This window comes from Colossoma macropomum, unplaced genomic scaffold (assembly GCF_904425465.1).
Source record: "Colossoma macropomum unplaced genomic scaffold, Colossoma_macropomum, whole genome shotgun sequence".
NCBI lineage: Eukaryota > Metazoa > Chordata > Actinopteri > Characiformes > Serrasalmidae > Colossoma > Colossoma macropomum.
The window spans coordinates 16,565,237-16,591,676 of NW_023494798.1; the positions used below are offsets into that span (position 1 = coordinate 16,565,237).

Below are 26,440 nucleotides of genomic sequence, written 5' to 3' on the forward strand. Positions count from 1 at the left end.
GAGACCAGCAGACATGTAATTTCTTTTTATATTGTAGTTTTTATCATAATATGCACCTAAGTCAGTATCTCTAAGGCAGTCTTACTGTCATTTAAATATGCACTACTGCACATTTTGAAAAGGCAAGAAAAGTTTTTAAGTTGAGAATCTTTATTTTCAGCCAAATGTAGTATTTAAGATAGACTTAGCATGTTCCATGAAACCACCCCTTACATCATAAACATAGTGAAAGTGTATTTAATTGCAGTCCTTTCCTATCAGCTGTAATTAATGCGATTAGTAATTAGAGGCCTAATTGCACTGGCTAAAATCATGATGGTGATTAATATAGAATTAGTTGCACATCCCCAGGAACATCCATCCACTATTGATGGGCCTGCTTAGTGTTTCTCATTGCCTTGAGATATGAACAAACAAGAACAGTAATCAGAGGAAATGAGCTATTGATTATCTGAAAGGTGCTGTGCCTTCACACCGTCCAGATGCTCAGCCTTTTGCCAAGTCAAGATCCAATAAAAGAGAGTGCTGCAGTGTACATGTTTTGATTTGATGCATTTGTCCAAAGGCTTTTTTTCCTCTGTTTGGTTATTTCTGTCCAATTTTTGTGTCTCAGGAGAAGCTTTTACTGAAGTCTTGTCCCAGTTGAGAAGCCTATCTCCTCGCATTAGCCTTTCATAAATGTCACTCTGTCCTTAAGCATTTTGCATTTTGGGGTCTTACACTATAATTACAGCATGAACTTTTCTCCAAGCCTGTTCTATTCAGCGCTTTCATCATTTGTAATTGCTGTAATCATTTTTTGTTTCGTGAAAAGTAGTAGGGCTCGCACCACCACTCGCATGTGCTGCTGGAGGTGGGTGGAGGACATGACGGGCAGGATGAGACATGAGCAGACATGTGAGGGATGAAGATGATGAATGGTAGATGAACATTGCCTGTCACACTGGCAGGATCTGCTGTTTTCGTCGTTTTCATACGCTAAGCCATGCGAGGTGTTTCTGCTAGATGTGTGGGCAACTTCAAAACGCCATGGCACCCACACAGAGAATGACAAAGCATTATGTTGCGTGGAGACAAAGTATGTTGTCAGATTATATTTTGTACAACTATTTGTTGTACGATTTTAAGGACACTGTCGACTAAGTATTTTTCATTTTCAGCAAGGAATATTTGTCCTATACTCAAAAGTGAAGGTGCCCAAAGCATTGTTTGGAGCAATGCAATGGAAGAACCACTTCTGGTTCCTTAAATAACCTTTCAGGCGAGAGGTTTCTAGGGAGTTTTGTTTGAAGAACTATTCATTGAAAAGTTCTTTATTGATCCAAAAAAATGATACTTTAGTGGCATTCACATTCAACCCCTTTTTTTGTTTTTTTTTACGGTAGCCATTAAATGTAAATGTTTTGAAGGTTCCTCAGCTGCACTGTGCACTTCAGTAGCATTGATAGAATATTTAGATGGAAGTATATATGATTTTGCTAAACCAAAAGTGAACTGGAGTTTATTTTTGTCTTTGTAAATGAGCAAGCATGTTACCATTTATAAGTGTTGTTCATTGTGTTTAAATGCTATTTTCCATTGTGACACAGTCACATTGTGACTGTGTTTGTGAAGAAGTATGATTTGTTTCTACAGCAAGGGGTTCTCACTCCTCCCCTTTTACCCCTCATTGCTCTCTAGCAGCTCAGTAGACTCAACAGAGACACAACATTTCACACACAGAGAGTCAACAGTGCCCTAGTTAATCCAGATTTATGGGGTAAAAATACTGTGTTTAACTACACTGTAATAATGGTTCGTCAGTACAACCTAAAAAGCTTCACGTGGTAACAAGCACTTGAACTAGTTTAATTTAGTTTAATTCATTAAATAGTTTGAATTAACTTATGTTTCATTCCAAGTATTTATTTGAGTTGACAAGAAAAAAAAAAATACAGTTTAACCCAGGTTACCAATTTTTAACAGTATATCAACCGGCAGAATAGCCACGAGGGAGACGGCAGAAAAAGACTTCTGGGTATAGAACCTTTACATCATTTAGAGGTTCTTTAAACTTTAAAAAGGTTTTCTAGATTGCTGTATTAATGCCAGCACGCTGCCGGTGAAGCAGTCACTTCTGCTTTTTATACAGCATTTTTATGCATCAAATCAACAAGCAGTATGGTGATGCAATTTACCATAAGAAAGCTTGAAATCTCAGGATTCCCACAAACCACAGAAAAATCATAATCCAAAGCATGTGGCCTTGATAACACAGCAAGAGTCAGTAAATCTGATGGAAATAAACTCCTACATTCTAGCCTTAGTTACTCTGCGTCACTAGTTCACCCAATTATTCTTATGGTAAGGAAAAACATGAGAGAGTTTTACCTTTCACATTAAACCAAGATCATGACTGTATGTGGGATTAGTGTTCCTTCTACTTTGGGTATACCGTTTCAGGCAAAAAATGGGGCGACAGCTAAAAGGTTAAAGGACCATCCACTGAAATAACATTGCTCCAAAGAGCCTTTTCGGCACCTTTATATGCAAGAGTGCAGTCCTTGACTAAAAAAGTTGTTAATGTAAAGGAATAATTTCTACTTAGAGTGTAAAACAGTTGAAGATTAGGCTTAATCTCTTTCTAAATAACCAGGCTTAAATGTTCTTCATGCTTAACCAAGACAGAAGAGTGTCTTCTGTGTTCATTGGTTAGTTTCAGACATCTTAGTTTTGTTACTGTAAGGAAATATGAAAGAGACTTTATAGGGGTCAGTTTTTCGGTGTACAGCTGTGTTACCTAATATCTTTCTTTCTGTGTACTGTCCTTCAGACATCACTGAATGCTCGTCTGAAACAGCTATTTCTGTCTGTAGTCAGAGAGCAGTATCCTACCCTCCAAACTCCTACAGTCTTGCTATAGTTTATAATGTTCCTCTGTGTCCACTGAGACTGACTCCCCCTCCACCTCTCAGATGTGTTACGTTGTTTAGCTTTGTGAAGCTGTCTTCTATTTGGAACAAACATGTGCCATTAAAACCTGAACTGAACATTTGCCATGGAGCATTTGTTATGCAATGACACTAAATGCAGGTGGGAGCATAGACTTATTAGAGCGGGAACAAACTGAGCATGAAATTACTAAACCAATCCAGTGCTCCTGATGCGGGTGTTAGTTAGTGTTAGTTAATGGTAGAGTTTTGCTAGCTAGCTTGTTTTGCTTGTGTCATAGATTGTGTTCCAGATAAAGACGAAATTAAAAATTTCTGCATAATTAGATTTTTCATATTTAGACAAAGTCATTCAGAGTGGTTTGATGTGAAATGCCCCGTGCTAGAGAAACTTGCCAAGTTAGAATTGTTCACAGTGGTGAATGTATGTCTGAAGAGTTTACTGCCTCTAAAAGCTCCCTCATTAGTTTGACGACATTTTTTTTAGATTACACTTTTTCCTGAAACATATATTTAAGTATCCATTCATGGTGGAGAGGTACATGTAGGGCATTGGAAGGCAAAATCCCAGAAATCCCCACAGACAACTTATTTATTAAGATTTACTACCGTTTTACCATCAACAATACATATAAAACTCAGAAGACACATGTCTGTTCAGTAGTTATTTTGGATAGTAAATAAAGTGTCTATATTTGTGATGTATACATCACAACCCCCGGTTCCTATCACCACCACTGTAAAGAAATTTGAGTCAGTAAGTTTCTTGAGTCAGTAAGTTTTTCAGTGGACCATTTCACATAAATCCACTGTGTGACTGTGTTTACATTTAAGCAAATGAATTGTAGAGGTTTTGAAAAACCAGTGGAATTCCCCTTTGAAAGAGCACAGACTAGAGGAATTTGGGGGCGGGTTTAGAGGAAGGTACCTTTGTTTGCAGTGAATTTCACTGCAATCCAGCACTAAAAGTTTAACAAGTTGTTGTTACGAGATCATTTTTGCCCTGTGAGACTAGCAACTATAATGTGTCAGTGCTGCTTCATTTCTGATATGGACATTGAACGTCTTTATGGTCTAAAGTCCAAAGGACAAAGGTCACTCTAAACCTTATGCCAGATATGATTTAACGCTTTAAAACCCAGGCTTATTATGTCCTAAGGCTTATTATTTAGTCACTAGATGGACTGCAATGCAAACTGAGTTCCTCCTAAGTTGTGGAGAGTGTAACAAAAATCTCAATCTGCCGATGGGTCCTGGCAATTTAAAGGAGATGCTGTCAAGTATCACTGTATAGTCATTTCTACATGACATACCTTAAAAGCGTACGGCCAAGACATGTTGGGCATTTAGTTAAGCACTCTCTCCTCTCTCGCTTTCTGCATGCAAAGTACATGCTCTCAAAAACTTTATATATGAACGACTTGACATTTAAACACAGAACACTATTGAACACCATTAGGCCACTAGTATTATTAAAACAAAATATCTGTGAAGCTAAAGCCAGAACAAACTTCTCCCTTGATCCACCCATCGTTGGACTGGGATGCAACTTTGGAAAAGGCTCTTGGAGACGTGATTTTCTTAACGGGCGTCCACCCTCTTTTCCAAAACACAGCCCTCATCAAGAGCTTGGCTGTAATTTCTCTGGCAGTCCATTCAGCATTATGTAACACATGTGAATGTGCCTATTGTGGAAATTGCAAAAATATGGTTTTAATGGATAAAGCTGTGATGTGTAGCATGAAAACAGTAAAAATGAATCACTGATAGTCACATTAACATGGTTAATAGAGTGAAACCTGGCATGAAAGACCACACCCTGCATAGAAGGTCCAGCAAAGACACACATGGGGCAGCTTTCCTCTGGTCTAATCTCCTCACTTACTCTTCATCTTCCTGCTGCATAAAGCTCAGTTTTGACCTTGGACAACTTGCTGGATGTGAAGGCACGTGGCAAGCTATGCATTTGGAAAACAAGTTAACACTTCATCTATTTGAGTCTCTGGTCTGGAGTTGATTTAGCTTTGACAGCGAGTTGGGCCTGAGTTCAAACCTCTGAGTCAGGATGATGCAAGCGGGGCCCCGCCTCCATGCCCTTCATGCCAGACAGAATAACACTTACACTTCGGTTCCATAAACACTACCTTTGTTGTTTTAAAGTACACAAAATTGGAATATATTTAAACTTTGGCCCCTCTTGCTTGTCGTGAAGCGGCGCACCAGCTGTTGCCGTGCATGCTCAGCTGTCTTAGCGTGGTTTGTTTATAAAGGTCAGCAAGCACAGTATTTGTGAATTCACTGTAGCTGGCAGATTCATGTCATTAGTCATAAAGTCATTAAACTACCAAGATGTGTGCCAGCGGAGCAGAAAAAACAGCAACGCTGGCCTGTGAGCATGAGGCTTGGAGCGGCTCTGCTCTTGGGCCTCAGCCACCCTTAATGGGATCTAATCAGTTGAGCATGAAGTGCCTCATGGCTTTCTGCTCCATGTGGAGCTGCAGCAGAGGTTGAAGGAGAACGCTAGTGATGTCTGTGCTGTGAGAAAGCAGAAATACTGTCTTTAAAGGGCTCCCACCCCCACTGGATAGCAAGTTTAGATTTACTTAGATTGTCATAATGTTAAATGAGCATGTTTTCTTTGTCTTTTTGCCATAACTTAACATTTTTTAGATCTTACCAATTTGAAAAAATGAGACCCCAGTTTATCACCACCAGTGTAATGAAATCATCATTTCTTTATGGTGCAATTTTTTGCCAACTTTTAGCAAAATTGGTGGAATCCCCTGTGTGTGCTTTTATCAACAGCTTGGAAAAGAAAACTGTGAAATCATTATCATAATCATACCTGGGCAAAACATACTCTTCATACCGAGGACGGGCAATATATCTCCAGACCTTTAATGGGCAGTGTACAAGCAACTAAAGAGAATTTTTTAAAATAAATGTGCCTTAGAAGCACAAGGCAGTGATTGTAATGTTGTGTGTAGTGTTATGATTGTGTGTAATTTCAGTATTTTCAGGTACTGAAATGTGCTGTGGTACGCATGTGCTACACACTTCCCTGGGGATGAAAGCAAAGGATATTAAACAAGGACTGCTTTTTGACATCTTTACTCTTAGTATGTAACATGAAGCAATGACGGGAAATGGGAGGGGGGTTTTTGCTGAGATGGCGTGTTTTGGTTTTAACGAGAGAACCCTCTCTATAGCAGCTTCCTTTTTTCTAAATTCCTATATATATTTGACCCACAGCCTGTGGGTGTGAGAGTAAGAGAGATAGAGAGAGAGAGAGAGAGAGAGAGAGAGAGAGAGCATGTAACATTACAATAATGCTTTAAGGCCTGGAGCGAAGACTGAGAAAACAAACAAGATCCTAATGTGTGTGTTCACCTGTTATAGCACACTGCTAAATATGGTGTTTTCAGTGTTTGGTCTGAAACATGAAGGAAATTGTAAGCTTGAGAAAGGCATTTATAACTTTAACATGTTTATTCCTTCTATTAGGGGACACTGTTATGTTATTTTTAATTTATTCTTTGATTTCTGGGACTATTCATTTGATCCACCGGCTTTCTCACAGTTGAGTGAAAGAGTGAGAGTTTGTTTGTCTAAAATTGCTCGGCAGGATGACCTTAAAATGGATTGCCCTAATATGCTGTACCCTTACGGCTGTGTGTTTCAGTAACAGTTGATCCGGTGTAGGTCTGTTGCCCTTGATTACGGAGAACAACATGTATTGTTGCTGTTATGGTTTCAACAAATGGCTCAGGATGTGTAACTGTACGTTGTCAATTGTTTTGACATGACACAACCACATCAGCATCAGCATGATACCAGATCCATTTGAGGCTTTTTAAAAATGTGGCATTACATTCCGGTTGAAGTAAATGCACTCAACCCTGCACAAGCACATGTCGAGGACTTTCGAGTACAAACTTCACTATATTTGGTTATAGGTCTAACTGCAGCCAGCCTAAGTGGAGCAGATCCTTCAGAATCTATCACAATCAGAACTGAATTCACAATATAGAATATGTTATTGCTGTCATATCAAAACATCTTCAATTAATTTTTATATATATATATATATATATATATATATGTATATATATATATATATATATATGTACATGTACATACATACATAGAGAGAGAGAGAGAGAGAGAGAGCAACTTGTTGTGGCTGCCATTCATGGTGCCACCATCTTCTCTTCCTCCATCTCCACGGAGAAATGCTTGCTGTGAGAGGTCTCTGACAGGCTTTAGCTTCATCCGTCACCGCCTGCGTGTGCGGCCCACAGTAAAGCTCCAATAACATGGAGTGCCCCTCCACCAAGTCAAGATGATGAATCGCGCAGGGCCAGTTAAGCAATTATGGCGCAATTTAGAGTTCAGTCGCTCGCAAATTACCACTGCACTCCGGGAAGAACGCGAAGAGTAATGAGAGCGGACTCCGAAAGAAAATAAAGGTCCCGAATATGAATGAGTCAGAGGAGAAGCCTTTCGGGAACACACTGTAATCTGCTGGACTTTCTGACCCACATCAGTGTCCGGGTGGACGAGAGGCAGAGCTTATCCCTTATGGGCATCTTGGCCTGAGCGTCCTACAGTGGCCCTTTCTGTGTGAAATGCGAATGCTGTGTATATGTGTGTGGGTTTGTAGAGAGCTCCATTGTGTGTCCCAGATTGCTGATAAGTGGAGGGCCATGGCTGATGATGGGGTGGGCCATCATCAAACACAGCAGGCCAGAGAATCCTGAGTTCTGCTGGATGGGTGATGTGCTTGGAGGGGGTCGCTGCATGAGGCAGTGATTTCCATTACAGGTCCTGTCGGAGGTTTGAAAGAGGTGCTGTGGGGCTCCCGGGGCTGGCTATGACACGGACGTTTAGCTCAATATCATGCTGGCACACACAGCAAGCACAAACGGCACAGTCATTACCCAGCAGCCTCCGAGAGAACATGTTTCTGCATGACAACGTGACTGTGAGTGTGTGCATGTGTATGTGTGTGTGCCCTCATCTCTGGCTGTTCAGTAGAGATACTGTTACACCGACCTTTCAGCTCACACGTCTAGCCATACTGTTCACTGAAACACTGAAGCAATGCAGTGAATTTTCTTGACTCAAATGTGTAAAAAACTCATAGAAGGTTTTTTCACTTACTTGTACTATTTTCCACATTTTAGATTAATAGTGAAAACATCACAGCTATGACACATGGACTGTGACATACTATTGCATTCTCTCAAGCAGCTTCATGAAGAACTTCATGGGGTGCTTATCCAACAGGACTGATACAGTGTAGAAGATACAGTGTAGATACAGCGTAGAACTGTGACCATTATATCTGAGCCTTCAGTTCAGGCTATGTATATCAAAACACACTCAAAAACAGCATAAACATTAATGCTAACTTCTGCTAGTTTCCTTTTGTGATTTTAGTATTATGTTAGCGCTAAGCTAATGAACATTTTTTGGTTGTTTGTGATGAAATTTGTTTGTGGCAGTTTTACGGTGACTTTCAATAAAGAGCCCTGCTGTTTTTCAGTTTAATTTCTAACAACTGAAATGCATTTACCACTTGTACGCACAGTCAGTGGTGTATTTGGAACTTCGAGATGGCCTAGAGTTAGAGCTGGGCGATATGGCCAAGAAATGTTATCTTGATAAACAAAATTCATATCGTTCGATTTCGATATATATATAGCAATAAATGTCAAATCATTATTTCTTTCTATCCTTTATGGTCGGAACACGACAAACACTCGCCAAACAATGGAACATTTCACAGATCTGTCATGGGAGAGTGGGAGAAAGTGTCTGGTGAACTGTTTTTATCAGCTGGAAAAGCACGGCCGCAGTTTTTGTAATAGTCATAATTTAAGAAAGAAAAGATTATTTTAGCTGTCTGGTGATGAGTGCTAGGCTATCCCGTTACAAATGCTAACCAAGTGGCCAACAACAGTGCTAAACTGTATAGTTTCTCAACAATGTCAGCCTAGTACGAACAGCAAACATTAGCTGGCTCGGTACGTCAGTGTTGGATCACACCGCCTTACTGCCGTCACTGCCTGACTGACATTTAAAGGGCATTTTAATAATTTTTCATTGTTTTGTAATTAAATTTAAATGTTTGTTTTAGAAATACTTTTATATATAAGCATCAACTTCAGTTTTTGTTTTTGTTTTAGAAACTCATTTGCAGGTCTTCAGATCACAATATCTTTACCCTTATTAAAAATGCATATTCAATCTGTCCAAACTTTTGACTGATAATGCATATAATTTCTGCATAAACACAATATATTACATCAACACACTTTTGTCTTTCAGTTTACTTACCCTTGACAATAACTGTGTGGTTTTTAATATTTTATCACTTTTCAGTGCTTCTAATTTTTTGCAAGCATCAATTCTGTCCATTCATTCACAACATAGCAGTATTCCCCTGTTGTAGCCGCTGTGTATTTTGTAGTGAGTCAGCCTTGGTTGAACATGACGCTTTGTCAATAATGAAAAAGCTCTCCAACTCAATACTTGAGTAGGATGCACAGTGGGCTTTCTGACCAGAAAATATTGAGACCTGGATTATCCTCTTGTTTGAGATGATGATGCTTGTTCTCTGGCCTTCTCTGGAGACAGGGAAAAATGAAGTAGATGGTTGTCCTGAAACGTGAAGGTTTCATTCATAACCGTTCATTCTCGGTGGGCAACCAGCGCTTGTGTGGTCTTACAAGCTGATGAGAAAGAAGCACTGGTGTTTAGCTGAAGACTTTTGTTGAGCTGTTAAATACATTTTATAATATATTGTTGAGTTTCAGTAGTCAAGACACTGTACCTGTGCAGCAATGTTAATATAGAAGAAGAGATTTTAGCATGATCAAGTGTCCATGTAATTTCATGCTGTCACTTTCATAACTAGAGCTGGCTATTGTTCAAGATTTTTTGATACTGACACCAATTCCGAAAACTTGACTTCAATGCTGATGCCTGAATGATATTTTTCTTTTAAATTACAAAACAAAAGTGGGTGTGGCTTAAACCAGAAATTACTGTGAAGTACTGAAAGTGTATATTTTTTCTGACTGCAACAGATGGCAGACTACTTACATACAGCGCTTGCAGAATGTGTATATATATGGCCAAAAGTATGTGGACACCTGACCATCACACCTATATGAACATCCCATTCCAAACCGTGGGCATTGATATAGAGTTAGCTCCCCCTTTGCAGCTGTAACATCCCTTGTGCTTCTGGGAAGGCTTTCCAGAAGACTTTAGAGTGTGTCTGTGGGGGTTTGTGCCCATTCAATCAGTAGAGCATTTGCGAGGTTAGGGACAGGACGAGCAGACAGGCTCGCAATCAACGTTCCAGTTCAAGATTCTCACTGGGGTTGAGGTCAGAGCTCTATGCACACCACAGGAGATCCTCTAAATTCATCAAACCATGGCTATGAAGTGGACCTTGCTTTGTGCACAGGGGCACAGTCATGCTGGAACAGGAAAGGGCTGTCTCCAGCCTGTTACCACAAGGTTGGAATGCTTCACCACTCCACTCCAGCCAACACTTGGCATTGCACATCATAATCTTAGGCTTGTGTGCAGCTGCTCAGCCATGGAAACCCATTTCACTATCTTGTGGCAAAGGTGGCATCCTTTGACAGTGGCATATAAAGTCACTGAGCTCTTCTGTACATCCCAGTCTAGTGCAAGCATTCGTCAATGGAGATTACGTGGCTATCTGCTTGATTTTATACACCTGTTAGCAATTGGTGTGGCTGAAACACCTGAATTCAATAATAAGGAGGGGTATCCACATACTTTTGGCCATAAAGTGTAGTTTAGACTGCTAATCAGCGGTCTCAGTTTTGGAACAATCATGCGTTTTGGCTAATTTGACTCTGGTAAGATTGGCTAGGTATTAAATATTGACTTAGGTATTAAAATTTTATATTGAATCACATTGAATTTTTCAATACTTGATATTATTGATGTAACTCAGTCAGTATCATCAGCGGTTTGAATTTTAATACCAAGCCCTAGTCATAAAAAAAATCTCTTAAATGGTAACTTCATAGAAAAAAAACACGCTTAGCTTTAATGTAACAAGATTTTATTCCAAGTAGTTTTTGACATTTTTATTGCTCCATTCATCATGAAAATTTCACACACTATAAAGGGCAGCTGGGATTTGCAAATGGTGTGAAAAAGAAAAGCGAGGATCCTGGAAAAAAAAACCCATCAGGGTATGAGGTTTGAATGTGACAGCGAAGATATGTCACTTTGTCATTTAGTTCTTATTGAATGAATGGTTGTTAGCACAAAGGGCACACATGATTGATGTCCCTTTTGTCTCTTTCTATTTCAGTAAGATGGACTGTTCACTCTCGAGTATTTATTTTCTAGTGTTTCCACTTTTTTTCTTGTCCATTAGTTCAGTGTTTGGTTTGTCCATTGCTGAGTGGAGTGTGTACATTACAAGCACTCAGAGTACTGCATGTCAGGGTGTGTGTTTGTTTCTATTAGACTTGTGGGAATGTTGAGGCTTTTGAGGGTCTGTTTCTCACCATCACTCATGTCTTAACTCATCCAGGCTTGTAGAACACAGTCAACAATACGCTTCTAGACATATCCAACTTTCTGATCACCCAGCAACTCTCAGCAAATCCTGTTGGCTGAAACCAATAAAGGGCTGTGGTTGGCCATTTCTGGGCTTCAGCGCAGACCTTCAGTGGATCTAGACATGGCTGAACCCCTCTCACTCTCCCACCCTGTCTCCCTCTCTCCCTATTGCAGGCTTCCTGAGCCTCATTGCTGTACATATGGTCTCCATCTGCTGTGGGCGCTGTGTGCGATAGCAGTTTCTAGAGATGGTTGGCTCTATGAGCATGTGTGATTTAACCCATTAGAAAAACACACCCACCAGGCTCTACGCTATGTGAGAGCTACATGCTACATGACTGAACTGATTTTGGCATGCGGGCAGATACTGGAGGGTGCTTAAAAATGTGGCGTAGGAAAAGACCACCGCCACAGCACAACTATCGCTCAAGTCCCACAAGTGTCACTAAAATACCAGCTTCTGCTGCCAAGAAATATTAGCGATTATTTTTCTCATGTGTGGGTTTAGCTGAGCGTAGCGCTGGTGTTGCAGCTGAAGGAGCCCATTGCCATGGGTGCAGGAGGTTGCTGTGGGTGTAAGTTCTACACGCTGCAGTTGAAATTACAAATGAAGTGAGGTCGTACAATGCTTGGTGTGGGGACTTTGTGCTCGGTGAGAACAACTGAGAGGTGTTTTTCCATGCACACAGGGAAAAAGAGCAAATGTCTGTATGTGCATGTGGAATGGGCTTGGCTTCACTTCCCTTCAAAATAGATTTAAATACAGAGTGTGAACCGCAGCGAGGTCAGTGGCTGATCCACACTCAGCGGCCAGGCCTGGGAATGCTGGGGAAAAACTCTCAGCTCCTTTCCTGCATGCTGCACTATTACATGGAGCAAGCTTTGCAGAAGGGGTCTGAACTTAAGCTTGAAATGGGGCCCATTTATTTACATCAGGTCATTTTTTTAAATATTTCTCATTCTAGATTTACATTTCTCTTAGTCTGTCTCCCACCTCTAACAGATTTGGATTTGCAGGCTTTTGCTTTTAGTGTATCTCCCTAATTTTTTACCTTAGACTTTTAATCTAGCAAGCTGGAGTCACTTGTGGTGTTGACACTGCGGTACACTGGTGCCTAATTGAAATATCCGGCCTCTAGTCTCCAAGACTTTGGTGCTACGTTTGTGACGTTTGTTAATGCACCCAATGTCATCAAGCTGGATCTGCGTGGTTAATACTCACACCAAAAATCTGCACTTTTGTATGAGTTGTTGTTTTTTTGCTTACTTTTTAAGCTATTTGTTTGTCTAAAAAATTGATTTGCGGTACACTGAGTTTTAAGTAAATCCATGAGCAAAGTCTTCTAAAGCTTGCATCCCAGGTGGCCTCTCTAGAAGGTCACAGAAACTCTACATTATCCACCTTGGCCTAGATGAATGGTAGAATTAGACAACTTTCTCAGTAATGCTCACCTTAAATCTACAAGTCGGGAGAAGACCGGAGATTTAGGTTGGGCACGAATTGCCAGCAACACAAATGATTCCAATATTCCACATTCCACAAAAGTCCACTGAGGTCTACTGATGTTGCATGAGAACAACGTTATGTAAAGTTTATCCAGACTAAAATGCTGATAATTAGGCTTTTTTCCTTGTGTTTATCAGTGATTGTGAAGGATGTCACTGTTGCTACAAGGTAAATTAACAGACAATCATGAGGAATGTGGAGAATGTGAAGTTAAAAATTCTGCCTCCAGTCATGTTTAAGTAGAATTTTCTTAGGCCACACTCATAAAAACAAAGATGAAAAGTGTTCTTTGGAGCAATGCCATAAAAAACAGTTTTGGTTTCCTAAATAATCTTCCAATGAAAGGTTCTTTAAGATTATGAAAAAAACTTTTCAAAGTTCAAAGAACCTCCACATAATGTTGAAAGGTTCTATTCCAACTGAGTGATTTCCTTTAGAAAAAAATGTTCAAGCAAAGAACCATTTAGGAACCTTTGTTATTTTTAAGAGTGTACAGCTGGGGTTGGATTCAAAACTTGGTCCCTTGGCAGAAGTTCATGGGCTGTATTTGGGTTTGGACACAAACTGTAGGCCTGATTAAAGCACTAGTCTGAACATCCAGGTAAAGCTTTTCTCCCTTCCTCAAGGAATCATGTAAATCACGTTCTTGAGGGTTTCGTTGAAGCTAACATGTTTGAAGCTGTAGCCCCCAGTGACACATCCATCCTGCTGCGTTCTTGCCAAAACCAGCCCCTCAGGCCTTGGCATGCATGCTGTTTAGTATATTGCCAGTCTCATTTTTTTCAGCTTTGACATTGTTGTGGGGCGCAGGACTGTGTGCAAATGCACAAACTAGCTCAGTCTCTAGTTGGCTCAGGCGTGTTTATTCATGAGATCACTGCTCCGTGTCTTTGTGAGGCCTGCATCAAATGAACCGTGCCATCTTGAGGTTGGCAGCCTAAACATATAACCTTGATTTATTGGGCTTTGTCAGCTATAATGTGGAGTTCCCTGTAAATACTGATGGTCTTGAGTTTAGGAGCAATGGCTGGTGTTTTGATAAGGTCAGTGGTTATCTCACAAATATCCTCCACAGTTTGACGGCGCATTTGAGGTTGACCAAATAGTTTATTTAAAAAGCAAACTCCAGCCCATTATTATTGCTTATCGCTGTTAGAAAAACACACTTGCTTGTAATGTGGGCTCCAGACCACAGGCCCTGGCCAGGCAGAGCACTGCAGATCTTTTGTGTGAGAACGTCTTTCTGTTTGGATCTCTCTCTGACCTGCAAGCCTTTGCCGGGGAGAATGGGGCACATGTGCACGGGGGCTTTACAGTGTACTTTTCCAATCATTTCTCCTTCAGCTGGGGGGCTTCTGCTGGAATCTTTCTTTCTCTCTATTTCTCTGTCTTTTTCTGACAACACACGCCATGAGACTACACAGCTCTAAAGACCTGTTTACTCAGTGGAAGCAGCACTGTGGACCTCCTCTGAATAGATGCCCGGAGCCATTGTGCTGGGAGGGAGCTGGAGATGGAACAGGCTTAATGCACTGTGGCGGTGCTGGTACAGTCAGCATGCTCAAGTGAAGAGCTGGAGGAAGATCATTCAGTGATAGAACATGAAGCTGCATTAGCACTTGATTATTAACGTACTGTGCAAATGTTTTCTTGGATTTTTGACACACACTTGCAATGTGTTGAACGTCCAGGCGATGGAACCTTATAGTAACGCAACACGAAGACGCACCAGCATCATTCGGTTATTAATGTACTGTGGTAATATTTATTCATTAAAATATTCTTGGACTTTTAGCACGTACATGTGATTGTCCAGGTGATGCAAGTTCATGTAGTGTCCATTATGCAGATCTGCCAACCAGCAACCTTTTTGACTGCATCTCTGATTGTAAATATGGAGAGAAAATCTCCCAGCAACCATCTGGCCACTTTTCTTCCACAGCTTTCTTCCCGCTGGCTGTCAGGATCCTCAACCAGGTGCCCTCTCTCCACCCAAACCCCCACTTCACCTCGCCCACACCGCATTTAACAGACGTAGTTCAAACTCTCCTCTTTGCACTAGCCACTTGATTACATGACAGTCTTTTTCTCTGGACTGTCAACATCTACCACTCATTAGGTTTCTGGTTTGACATATTATTATGCAGCTATCTGTAATGCTCTGCCTGTCACTTTGCTATGCTGCTATTACAGCATAATTTACATACTTAATCTACTCAGGACGCAACCCATATTCTATACATTTCTGTCTCAAATTGTCTTGTCCTGCGTATCTATTGTGCTGTATTCATTATTGGACTTTGAGCCTACTTGCACACTGTTGTATTGTGTTGCAGTTAGTCAGAGATGTGGAACTGGGTAGTGGACCATAGTTTTGTTGTCTTTTTTGTAAACTTTGTTCAATGCAGCCATTTTGGTTTCTATTGTTTGTTGTGTAAATTCAATTTAAGCTAGCTTTTTTAGGTTGCTGAGCTAGTTTTAACTCTTTGTGCATACCATTGTGTCTGTCATGGTTATCTGTGTACCATGGACTTTGTTTTGTTTCATTTATTTGGAAGGCCAAAAAAACATACAACCATACACACATATAACATGCAGTCATTAAAAGGCTATATTGATCATTTTTGTTGTTCAGTGTAGAAATAGCATTAAATTAGCTGAAGAATGCACACTGATAGTTCTGTGGAAGGATCGATTGACTATGTATATGTATCAGTTGATTTTCAACCCAAATATCAGCGATTGGCTGTTATTTATTTAACATTTAGCCGATCCTGAGAGCTGCTTAGTGACCTAAAACATGTGAGCCATGTTTGCCTGAGACGCCAGAATGTAACTGCTGCACCATTTAAGGTGGAACAGGAAAATTTAAAAAACAAGGGGGTGGAGGAAGCCATCTTCACCCTCGTCATATGTTTCACTAATGAAAAACATTTTTTCCTGAAGTATATTATATATTTGGCTCCTATTTTGCTGTGAACTCCCTGTGTGAATGTGCAGAGCTGTAATTAATGTGGTTTGTTGTCAAAGCTTTGAAGATTCTTTTCTGTTAGCATGTTAGCATCCATGCACTACTCTTAGCTTACACTGCACTAGCTTCATGACCTACAGCTTTGACAGGGACTGAAAATAAAATAAGACACAGAACTACAAAAGCGCTTGTATGTGAGACCTTTTTTATTGCATATTTAAAAATCCATCCATGTAGCAGGAGGACTAGTCTAAAGACTAGCTGCTTTGTCCTGTTAGCTTTGCTGGTTATTTAAATGATTATCTCAACTCCTACACCATTTAAGGTGGAACAGGTCAGTCACAGAACCAATAGGTCAGTGCTGTTTTGACTCGTTTGCTTATGTTTGTGATAGCTAATCACAACTGGTAGCTTTGCAGTAGAAATTGTAGTGACAGTTTGCTAACCCACACCTTAGCTAACATTTTAGCTTTTTAGGTTTTATGGCCGTGAAGAGCTAAAAAAGTGTGGATTGCCTTGGCAGTGCACGTCCATGAATTTGGGGGTTGGAGCTTATGAAGGGGCACTGAAGAGAGGGGTGTTTGATATTCATTCTCCAGACTCGCTTACTGCACCTTTAAATGTGGCATCCAGCCCCGCCCTTGATTGGTGTTGACTATCGGCCAGTGACACACTGATCTTTGTGTCTCAAATTTAGGACTTGAAGTTTAGTGCCCTGGACTTGTATGTGTTGACTTGGGATTTAAATTGAGGCTTGACACAGTTGACTCGGGACTCACGTGTCAGAACTGGTGATTTACTTGTTACTTACAGCTTAGTGACCTGTTCCCACATGTGTAGTTGCTATTGTGCTGGAATTAGGGCTGTCACGATCCTTGACGTTTAACTGTCACATAAATAAATGCAATTAACAATTTAATTGTCTCATTATTTTGCTCATTGTATGCCACTATTAAAATACAAGCAATTGATCAAATTAGCTGATCAGCCATCTTGTTCCTAGTTGTTTAATTACTCAAATGTCTACAGTCACACCAAATCATGTGCAATCAATCAAAGCTGTGTTTTTTCTTGAGTGAAAATATAAAAACATTCTGTAAACATACATGCTAAAAACATTAGAATTAGCCTCATAGCTAACAAACAAACAAAAATAACTTATGCTGCCCTCTAAACATGTCGGATCACCAAGTTAGAAGTTAGAACTTATAACTTGTCATGGTGGGTGTCAATGAATGTGTTTACTGCGTTCCTTTGTTTACATTTGTTTGCCTCAATCCAGCAGACCCACTTCACAGTTTGCTTGTTGTGGCATAATGATTGTGACGACTAACAACTGTGGAAAAGGATTGCAGTCAGCTTAAATAATTGTGATCATCTCCAGTAATTGCCATCATCTTAAATAATTGTGATCATCTCAAACGATTGCCATCATCTCAAATAATTGCGATTAGGCATTTGTGTAATAATAGGAATATCTTGCTTACTTGCACTGTGGAAGTCTATGTATTGTTCACATGCACTCTGTGTTCCTGTAAACACAGGCCTTATCTCATATGTTGCACTGAGGCCCTGGAGGAGGTTGGGACGGCAACAAACTTCTTTCGTGATCTTGATCTTGAACTTTTACTGGTGCCAAAGGTTCTGTATATACCCATTAAACCTATGAAGCCATCAGCAAAGCATGGAGTTGAGCAAGCTGTCAAAAAAGGAAAACAAAACCTCTTTGACCAAGCTCCTGTTCAGTTTTTTATCATTTTCTCGTTGGTAAACAAATTTGCTTCTTCAGCTTGACAGGGAGTGGGCTAAATGTCAGAAGGAAAGAGAGAGAAAAAAGAAATCTAGAGATGATCTTCGTCTTCGCCTTGCAGAAAGAGCTGGACAGGCAGCCTCTGTCTCGTTATTCTTACTCTCGCTTTGAGTAAAGGAGAGATCATAGGCAGGAAGTCACGCCAGGCATTTTAAACGTACAGCACATTAAAGGTGTGCGTGCATGTGCAGGCTTTACAGGCTGCTGTAATTTCAAACGTTTACTTCAGAAGTGAAAAAGAAATTGAGGTGGTGAAAGTGTGTGCACAAAATGCCAGCTTTTACCACCCGCTGCTTTAAGTGTTTCAGGCTGGCTGAACTGGAGCCTGGCACCCTCATTCGTCATGTAGTCCCACTCAGAGCACACTGAGCTTTTTGCTTTGCTCTGGAGTTCTGGGTGGAAGTGGCAAAGAGTAAGTGCTCTACCTTGTTCATCCTTACACTATCAACCTTTTCTCTCTGTGGACTTGGTGCAGTATCATATAGTGCTTGCTTAAAGTGAAGGTATTTGTTGGATGATATATTTACGTAGTATTATATGCGAAAAAGCTTGTGAACTCATGGGAATTGAATTTCATGAATAACTCCTGCAATGTGATCTTTATGAAAGTGATAAGAATGAACAAAGACAAACAACATGCACAGCATTTGAATTTGCCACATCTTTATGGAATGGTTTAAACAATCAAGATCATTAAAGACGAAAGTATGCCTAGCATAATGATCTCTTGAAATGGGGTAATTGGGGTCAGGTGTTCCAGTCAGATCAGGTGTATAGTTGACCTGCCCTGCCAAATGATAAAATTATTGCATGCTATTTGATACAGAAATAACACCATATGCAAATGTGCAAAATGGCCCGATTGAAGGAGATTCTGTGAAGATTATGGATCTCAGGCAGAGAGATTAAATGGAAGAAATTCAGTACCTTTGCTTCTGTCCCTAGAAGTGAGTGACCTACAAAGATCAGTGCAAGGGCGCACAGCATAATCCTCAGACAAGCGTTAAAGAACCCTGCTGTGGCAGCCAAGGGTCTGCAGGCATCTCTGACACTTGATAACCGGTGAAACCGATGCTCTCCAAAAAACAAAAAGGGAAAAAGAAAGGAAAAAATGGAGAGAGAGAAACATCTCATGTTTGTTCAAGCTCATCATAGCAATGATCTCTAGACAGGTCAGATAACATGCATACATTTCTTTGATAAAACAAAACACTACATAGCAACACCTAAACTTCATTCCAGCTGTGAAGCATGGTGGAGGGAGTATAACAATTTACGATCATTGAGGGACCAGTGAAATCCAACTGTGTCTGGAAATTCTACTGCAGAAAAGTCATGCCATGTCCATGAGCAATAATATGATCAATAATGTGATCAATAACATGATCATTATCATGTTTTTTTCATGGATTTCAGCAATTATAATTATTCAAGTGGTCATGTAAACAGCATACTCTGATTTCTTAGATTAGATTAAAGCTGTGTATTCCAGTAAATAAACCTGGATTGTATCTTAATTGTGTTTTTCAGTACATATATCTGAGAGAGATCAGACAGAGATGAGCTGCCTGGGAAGCAGAAACACAAAGTAAACTCTTACTTCAGTGCTGCAACTGCAATGATTGCATTATGTGCTATTTGGAGCCTTATAAACTCTCAAATAAACATTTAGTGACTCTTTTGCCAAGTTAGTCAGCAACAGTAGTGGGGCACATTGTGTATCCAGAAGGAAATCTAACTATTGAATGGCTCATGTGGACCTGGGGTTTTCTCATTATCAGACTAGTGAAGTGCTTATAAACATAGTGGCAAAATCTGATTTTATGCAGTTATCAGATTATGTGCATGCAAACTTACTCAGTGATATACAACCCAACAGAGAGAGTCCAAAACATGAGAATAAATCACCAACAGAGTGACTCAAACAGAGGAAATTTTCCGTTTTTTTTCGTTAGTGACCTAACCTCAGTCGCATTGAACTTCTGCGGTATGACCTGAAGCAGACCGTTCAAGCAAGACATCCCATAATTTACATGACCTGAAACAGAGAAACAGACCAAAATACCACCAAACCACAGTGCTGATCAGCTACAGCAGCTACAGAAAGCATTGGATAAGATTGTCATTAAGGAGGTCAAACTAGTTTTAAGTATATGGGCTCACCCACTTTTTCCACCTTTTGTTGTTGAAACAAACTTTTTGTTTTATGGACTGTTTGTCTAAAAAAATGTTTATTGTTATAACTTAGCCGAAGATCATATTTTAGTAGCTATTTATACAGAAATCTAAGCAATTTCAGTTGGTGCAAAAACTTTGACATAACTGTACATGTAGGTGATATCCTTGTTAGTTTGGTTGCCTGAATGTACAGTTTGGCCTACAGTGTCCCAAGATGATTTGTGCTTTTTACTGCATGAATTCCAGCCGAGTCTCTTATTTTGATACATGCGCCGGGCCTGGCATATATTCTCAGTGGAGTACATAAGTATAGCAGGCCGTGGCCATTGAGCAGTGAGGTGTGGTTCTGCATCTCTAAACACCTGATATCCCTCCCCTGCCGCAGGCAAGCAACCCACCCCTGCGCCCCTGCCCTGTCTCCATGGCAACCCAGGCGAATTTTTCAAGGATGTGTTTTTCCCTCACCAAGCAAAACACGCTGACTCTGAAATAGGCTTTTATGACTTTCTGATCCCTATCTGATCTGCACTGTACATAGAAGTGCTGCATTTTAAATAACCTTATTTGAATTGAGCCGTAATTAATTTTTTGAAGTATATGTTTACAGTTGAATGTTTTGTATGCAGGACCATTGCCTTCATATGAGGTGGGGGAGGGGGGACCTCAGCCTCCGGCATCCCTGAAATTGTGTTTACCTCACAACTGTAAATGGAACAGTTCAAACAAAAGGCTCCCTTGTTGACTGCGGGAACAGAGTCATCTTTTTCTGTCACATCATAATTTAACACACCACTGGCTCCAGCAGCTCTCATCGGCAGGAGGAGTAAAGGGAACACAACAATGGAGGCGAATCCAATTTTCCTACAACACCATCTAAGTAAAAAGCAATAATAACTCTAACATAAAAACAAGTGGGGCTTCTCACCTCAGTGGTTTAGCTTCATGTGCTGATCAGTGGCTATCTGTGTTCAATAGCTCATGGGTGGTTTTAGAAAAAAAGGGATAATTTTAGCCTAAAGCAGTCATTCTGAAGGCTTCATTGATACAGTGTGTGTGTGGTAAAACTGTAAATAAGAGTTTTATTTTCACTCACCAATTGAATTGTGGTGGAATTGTAAATGAGAGTAGATGTAGAATATGACAAATCGGAAGTGAACTCATTGACCTAAACGCTGTGTTAAGAGCAAGTGCTTTATCTATAGTCAGTGACAGGAACATGTTGTTCCTTACTGTAATTGCTGCGTGTTCAGAAACATAATAGCACTTCAGTGCTCCTTGTCAGAGAGTGCAGATAGAGAGCAGTTAGCCAAGTCTTTCACCTTATACCGTCTTGGCTCAGCTGCCTGCCTGGGTGCAAGAGGTTCAGAAAGGTCGGAGCTATTGTACTCTGCAGACTTAAAATACGAACCATACATTCTGATTATGATCACAATTAAAAGCACAATAATAAAGCTGTTAACCCCTTAAAATCCTATGCTTATTACATACTAAGGCATATTATTCAGTAACCATAGGGGCTTCAGTTCAAACTGGCTGAGCTATTCTTAGGTTGTAGAAGTGCATAATGAAACTTTGGGCCTGCCGGTGGGCCTTGGCCATTTAAGGGGTTAAACAAAACAAGCCCCAGTAATGGTGTATGTATTATGTGTGATACGCTCCCTATGCGTTTACTAATTCAGAGGGCTACTTTTGGCTCTGCTGATTGAGTCTGAAAATACTGTCAGTATGTCTTCTCAGAAATCCATTATAAATCAGTAGATTCTCTAAGCTTGAGATGCTGCTTGAAGTCACTTCTATCTCCAACTGGATGAAACTTGCATGTATATTTTGGGATGTCTTGCTTGAACGGCCTGCTTCAGATCACACCACAACACTCCAATAGGATTGAGGTCAGGGCTCCTACTTGGCCAGTTTAAATGCAATATGTTTTCATGTATGAGCCACTTTGTTACACTACAAAAATATCTTTGCAAGTGAAATTTTAAATTTAAGAAATGTATGTAGTATTTATTGTTGCTTCTTAAATGATTGTATTCCAATGGCAGACAAATTTGCTTGTTTTAAGCATTATATCTTATTTATAAAATTACCTTTAAGCTTGGAACGCAACGATCATGAATGTTTTCAGGCCGATGTTTTTTGGCAATTTTCTATTACATTTTTTAAAACACAAAGCTCATGCTGTATGGGATAAACAAACATATGAAACACACAAGTGCATTTCCAATTCAAAAGTACTAACCTGTGCCGCCATGGCACAAATCCATGGCGCTCTTCATGGGGCTAGCCTTAAAACATGACTATGGACAACAAATCTCAACATCTCCAGTACTTTCTATTAGCCAAATTTGCAATATACATAACATAACTTGCTCTTTAGTATGCACACAAGCATTCACACATGGCATGAAGGCACTTATCTGTGCATCCCTTCTTGAAACAAGGACATACAGTATCATTAATTCGAAGCACTAAAAGCTATTTTAGTTCTGATATCGCCACCTTGTGGAGGATCTTCAGCCTGCTACACATGAGTGAATTTCCACAAGCCAGGTCTATGAGGTGCTTCACATCTAACAAGTAAAAATGTTTAAATCAACGATTATGAACAATCCTGTTAGATGCCCACTTGATTTAAGATGATTTTTATTGTTTTGTTGTTGTTACTCAGCTTAGATGTATAAATGAATTCCTGAGATCGTCCTGAAACTAACAACTATGATTTGTGCTATCAACAAATTATTAACTGCTTTATTCGAGTCCTGCATGAAACTTAGATTGAGGACTCTTGTTTTGAAAAATCAGGTGTATGCAGAAGTGTCACCACTTTTTTAAGTGACATTCTGCTGTAGAATTTTCTGATGCAGCATGCAATTCTTGAGGACTCTACTGTATTTATAACTGAATCTAAGCTGTTATACTCAAATGCTGTAGAGCTGGGATGATGTTTTGTTGTACACATTTACCAAAATGTTAAACTGAATATCAGGAGTTTCAAGTAAATCAGATGCTACTTTGAATGGCATTGATATTGGACTGGATAAAGCCTTGTTTGAGTGTCTGTAGTATGACTAATAAAAAGTGAGTGCAGGCCGTCTGCTGCCAGGTTTGTGGTGTGGAGGCCATGGGAAAGTGTAAAGTGTGCTGCGTTGGATGTCCTTCAGTTTCAGCAGTGGGCAGTTCCTCTTGGCTGGGCTACAGGGAATAATGGAGCTGAAACATACTAGCTTCTCCTGATGCCAAATGTTTTCCCATTAAGTCAGCTTTTCTTACCTCTAACTCTCCTCTCTCTCTCTCACTCTCTCAGGGATTCTCAGTCTGCCAGACTGTTTGAGCCTGCATAGAGAGCAGCAGCGGTCAGGGAAGGCGGGTGATGGTCAAGCCTACAGTCAGGCCGAGCTGCGCACAATAGAGCAGTGTCTACTGGCCACGCGTGTGGGAAGCATCGCTGAGCTCAGTGAGTAAACACACATACTGCTCTCCTGGAGCAGCATCTCTTGGCATAATGATGTTAATAAAAACAAGCTCAGTTAGAGTTTCCATGCATTACAGAAAACTGTGTGTGAATATGTGTTTGGTAGAGCCTGATTAATCTGAAAATTTTGTTTTAAAGTGCTAAAAAATCAGCTGAGATATGATCAAAAATTAAACATACTCCACTGCTGTTAGTTAAGTAATGCTTTACTGAGTATGATGGTCACTTCTCAACTGCCACATTTCTTAAATCAGGGGTCTCACGTTACCCCCATTGGTCCCCATCCAGGCTCCAAGGGAGCTGGTTGAAAGAATGCAGGGGAAAGAAGTGCCAATTTTTTTCCAAGTATGATTTTTAACATTAGTATTATTATTATTATCAATATTATTATTATTAGTAATATTAATAATAGTAGTAGTAGTAGTGGTGGTAGTAGTAGTAGTGGTAGTCATAGTATTTGTTTGATTCCATTTGAATTCCAAACATTTTTAAATTCTGAAGTCTTAATCTAACAGTATGCGATGAATGAATCCACGAAGGCAGATTTAACTAACTCTTGGTATAGATTATAATAATAGCTAAAATTGTTACAGGTAAATGTAAGTAAGCAGCGTACATGCTGCATCAAGTTTTTGTTGAAATAGCTTTTCTTGCAGGCAGCGCTCTATTTTTGCTTTTAACAAGGTGAGCATCACCTTGAGCTGATTTTCTGTAGAGTAATTTAGGTAAACAGCCACAGTATCTGGTGATGAGCACATCTACTCATCAGATGTAGATATTTATCCACAGAAAAATGAAAAAGATTATTTGCAGGTCAGAAGTAATGATAAATTGTTAATATGCAATTAGCAGCATGAAGCCGGATGTGGTCTACAGGGTGGTATTTTGAGACCCTGGTCTTTAATTAAACAACAGCAGAAACTCATAATGTGTTAAATAATATAGAAATTGCAATGCGGGGATGGAGCTTCTCAGAACCCTCAGACAGATTTTTGCTCCAACTTAACAAATAAGGATAGTGCAAAAATGTGGACAGTCTGACGGTCCCTGAGGGCTGGTTTAAGAACGATTGTGTTGCAGGTTAAAGTAAATAATGACGTTTTAATGCTTCATCGGCAGGATTTTTTTGCCCTAAAATCCACAGGAACTAAATATTGGCTGATATTGTAGGCTATTCAATATATGGATTGGTCTCTAGTGTTTGAAGATGAGTGTGAATGTGGGTGTGTGAATGTAAAAAACAGATTAAATGGATGCACCTCTGACAACACTTCTCTGTGCAACATTCTCAGTTTGGGCCAAGAGTCACGTAAGGACTGAATGTGTGTTTACTCAGCTACAGCAGATCTGCCCCTCTCTCACTCACTTTCTCATTCACTCACTCACTCACTCACTCACTCACACACACACACACACACACACACACACACACACACACACACATTTCACATCACCTCTGCATATTTAAACACACAACCTTATTTCAGGCTACAGTGATTGCCTGTGAAGCAGCAGTAGTTTTTGAGAAGGAGATGCAGGTTTACACTACACGACCAAAACACACCTTCCAAAACATTCATCAGTCTGCTGATATTTCAGGTGGAAACATAAGAGATTCATGCCACACAGTGCTGTTTTCTCTCTCATGGAAATTTCTGGAAAAGATTAAAGCTAATGTTTGAAGTACTCATCTGTAATTGGTTTTGGAACGTCAAAGAAGCCAATTCTAAAGAAGCCAATGACCTTTCTGTGTAACTCGATATGTTCTGCAGCAGCAAGTCTGTTCTATTCTGGAGCCCATCAATATCACATGTAATAATATACATTTAATACACTTTCACATACAGAACAGACTCATAAGCACACAGCTAGAGTAGTGCACTTTCATAACCAGCACTGAATACACACGTTTCTTCACTGTTTGATTAAAATAAAAGCAACAGAGTCAGTCTCTATTTAGAGTCTCCATTAACGTTGTTTTGTATATTTATTGCTCTTTATTGCTCTTAAAAAGCTTACTTTGTCAGCAGGAAGAGATAAAAGCAGAGCGTTCTGCCCACTTCCTCCAAAACGCTGCTGCACCCCCAACTTAAATATCACATCTCTGCAAGTTCACTTTTATATACACTGTATCCATGGAGACTTCAGCACAGTATTTCCTAACATATCACTATGTCATACTGCCTCTCTCTCTCTCTCTCTATCTCTGTCATATTCTCTTTCTTTCTGTCATATTCCAGCTCTCTGTCTCTCTGTCTCTCTGCCTCTCTCTTTCTGTCATATTTTCTCACTCTTTTTCTCTCTCTCTCTTCCTTTCTGTCATTCTCTTTCTGTTTCATTCTTTCTCTGTCTGTCACATTCTCTCTCTGTCATTTTCTCTGTCTTACTTTATACCCCTCTCTGTTTTTCTCAGTTATGTTTACTCTCTCTCTCTGTTTCTCTCTCTGTTTCTCCCTCTGTTGTATTTTCTCTCTCTTTCTCTGTCTCTCTCTCTCTTTCTTTCTCTCTCTCTCTATCCCTATCTCTGTCATATTCTCCTTTTCTTTCTGTCATATTCCAGCTCTCTGTCTCTCTCTGTCTCTCTGCCTCTCTCTTTCTGTCATATTTTCTCACTCTCTTTCTCTCTCTCTTTCTCTCTCTCTCTCTCTCTCTCTCTCTCTCTCTCTCTCTCGCTGTTTCTTCCTGTTATATATTATACTCTGTTTCTCTCTCTCTGTTTTCTTCTCGGTCTGTCTCTGTCTCTTTGTCTTTCTCTCTCTCGCTCTTTCTCTTTTTCTCTCCCTTTCTCTGTTTCTCTCCCTGATTCTTGCCCTCTGTGTCTCTCTCTGTTTCTCTCTCTCTCTCTCTCTCTCTCTCTGGTTGTCCTCAGTGACCCTGTAGGGAAAGTTGAGGGCATTTTGAACTCTGACTGGGACGTCACCAAGCCCCCCCCATTGCTTTACAGTCC

The 26,440-nt window shown here is 40.1% G+C and overlaps 1 protein-coding gene across 2 annotated transcripts in view; it reads left to right on the forward strand.

The window, feature by feature from the left end:
• The window catches only part of btbd11b (BTB (POZ) domain containing 11b), an 82,618-nt gene that overhangs the window by 24,448 nt on the left and 31,730 nt on the right, over positions 1–26,440 (forward strand). For both annotated transcript variants that reach the window (XM_036585327.1, XM_036585328.1), the window contains exon 2: positions 23,326–23,475. In XM_036585327.1, coding sequence (XP_036441220.1) covers positions 23,326–23,475 — 150 coding nt within the window. The remainder of the gene's footprint in view (positions 1–23,325; positions 23,476–26,440) is intronic.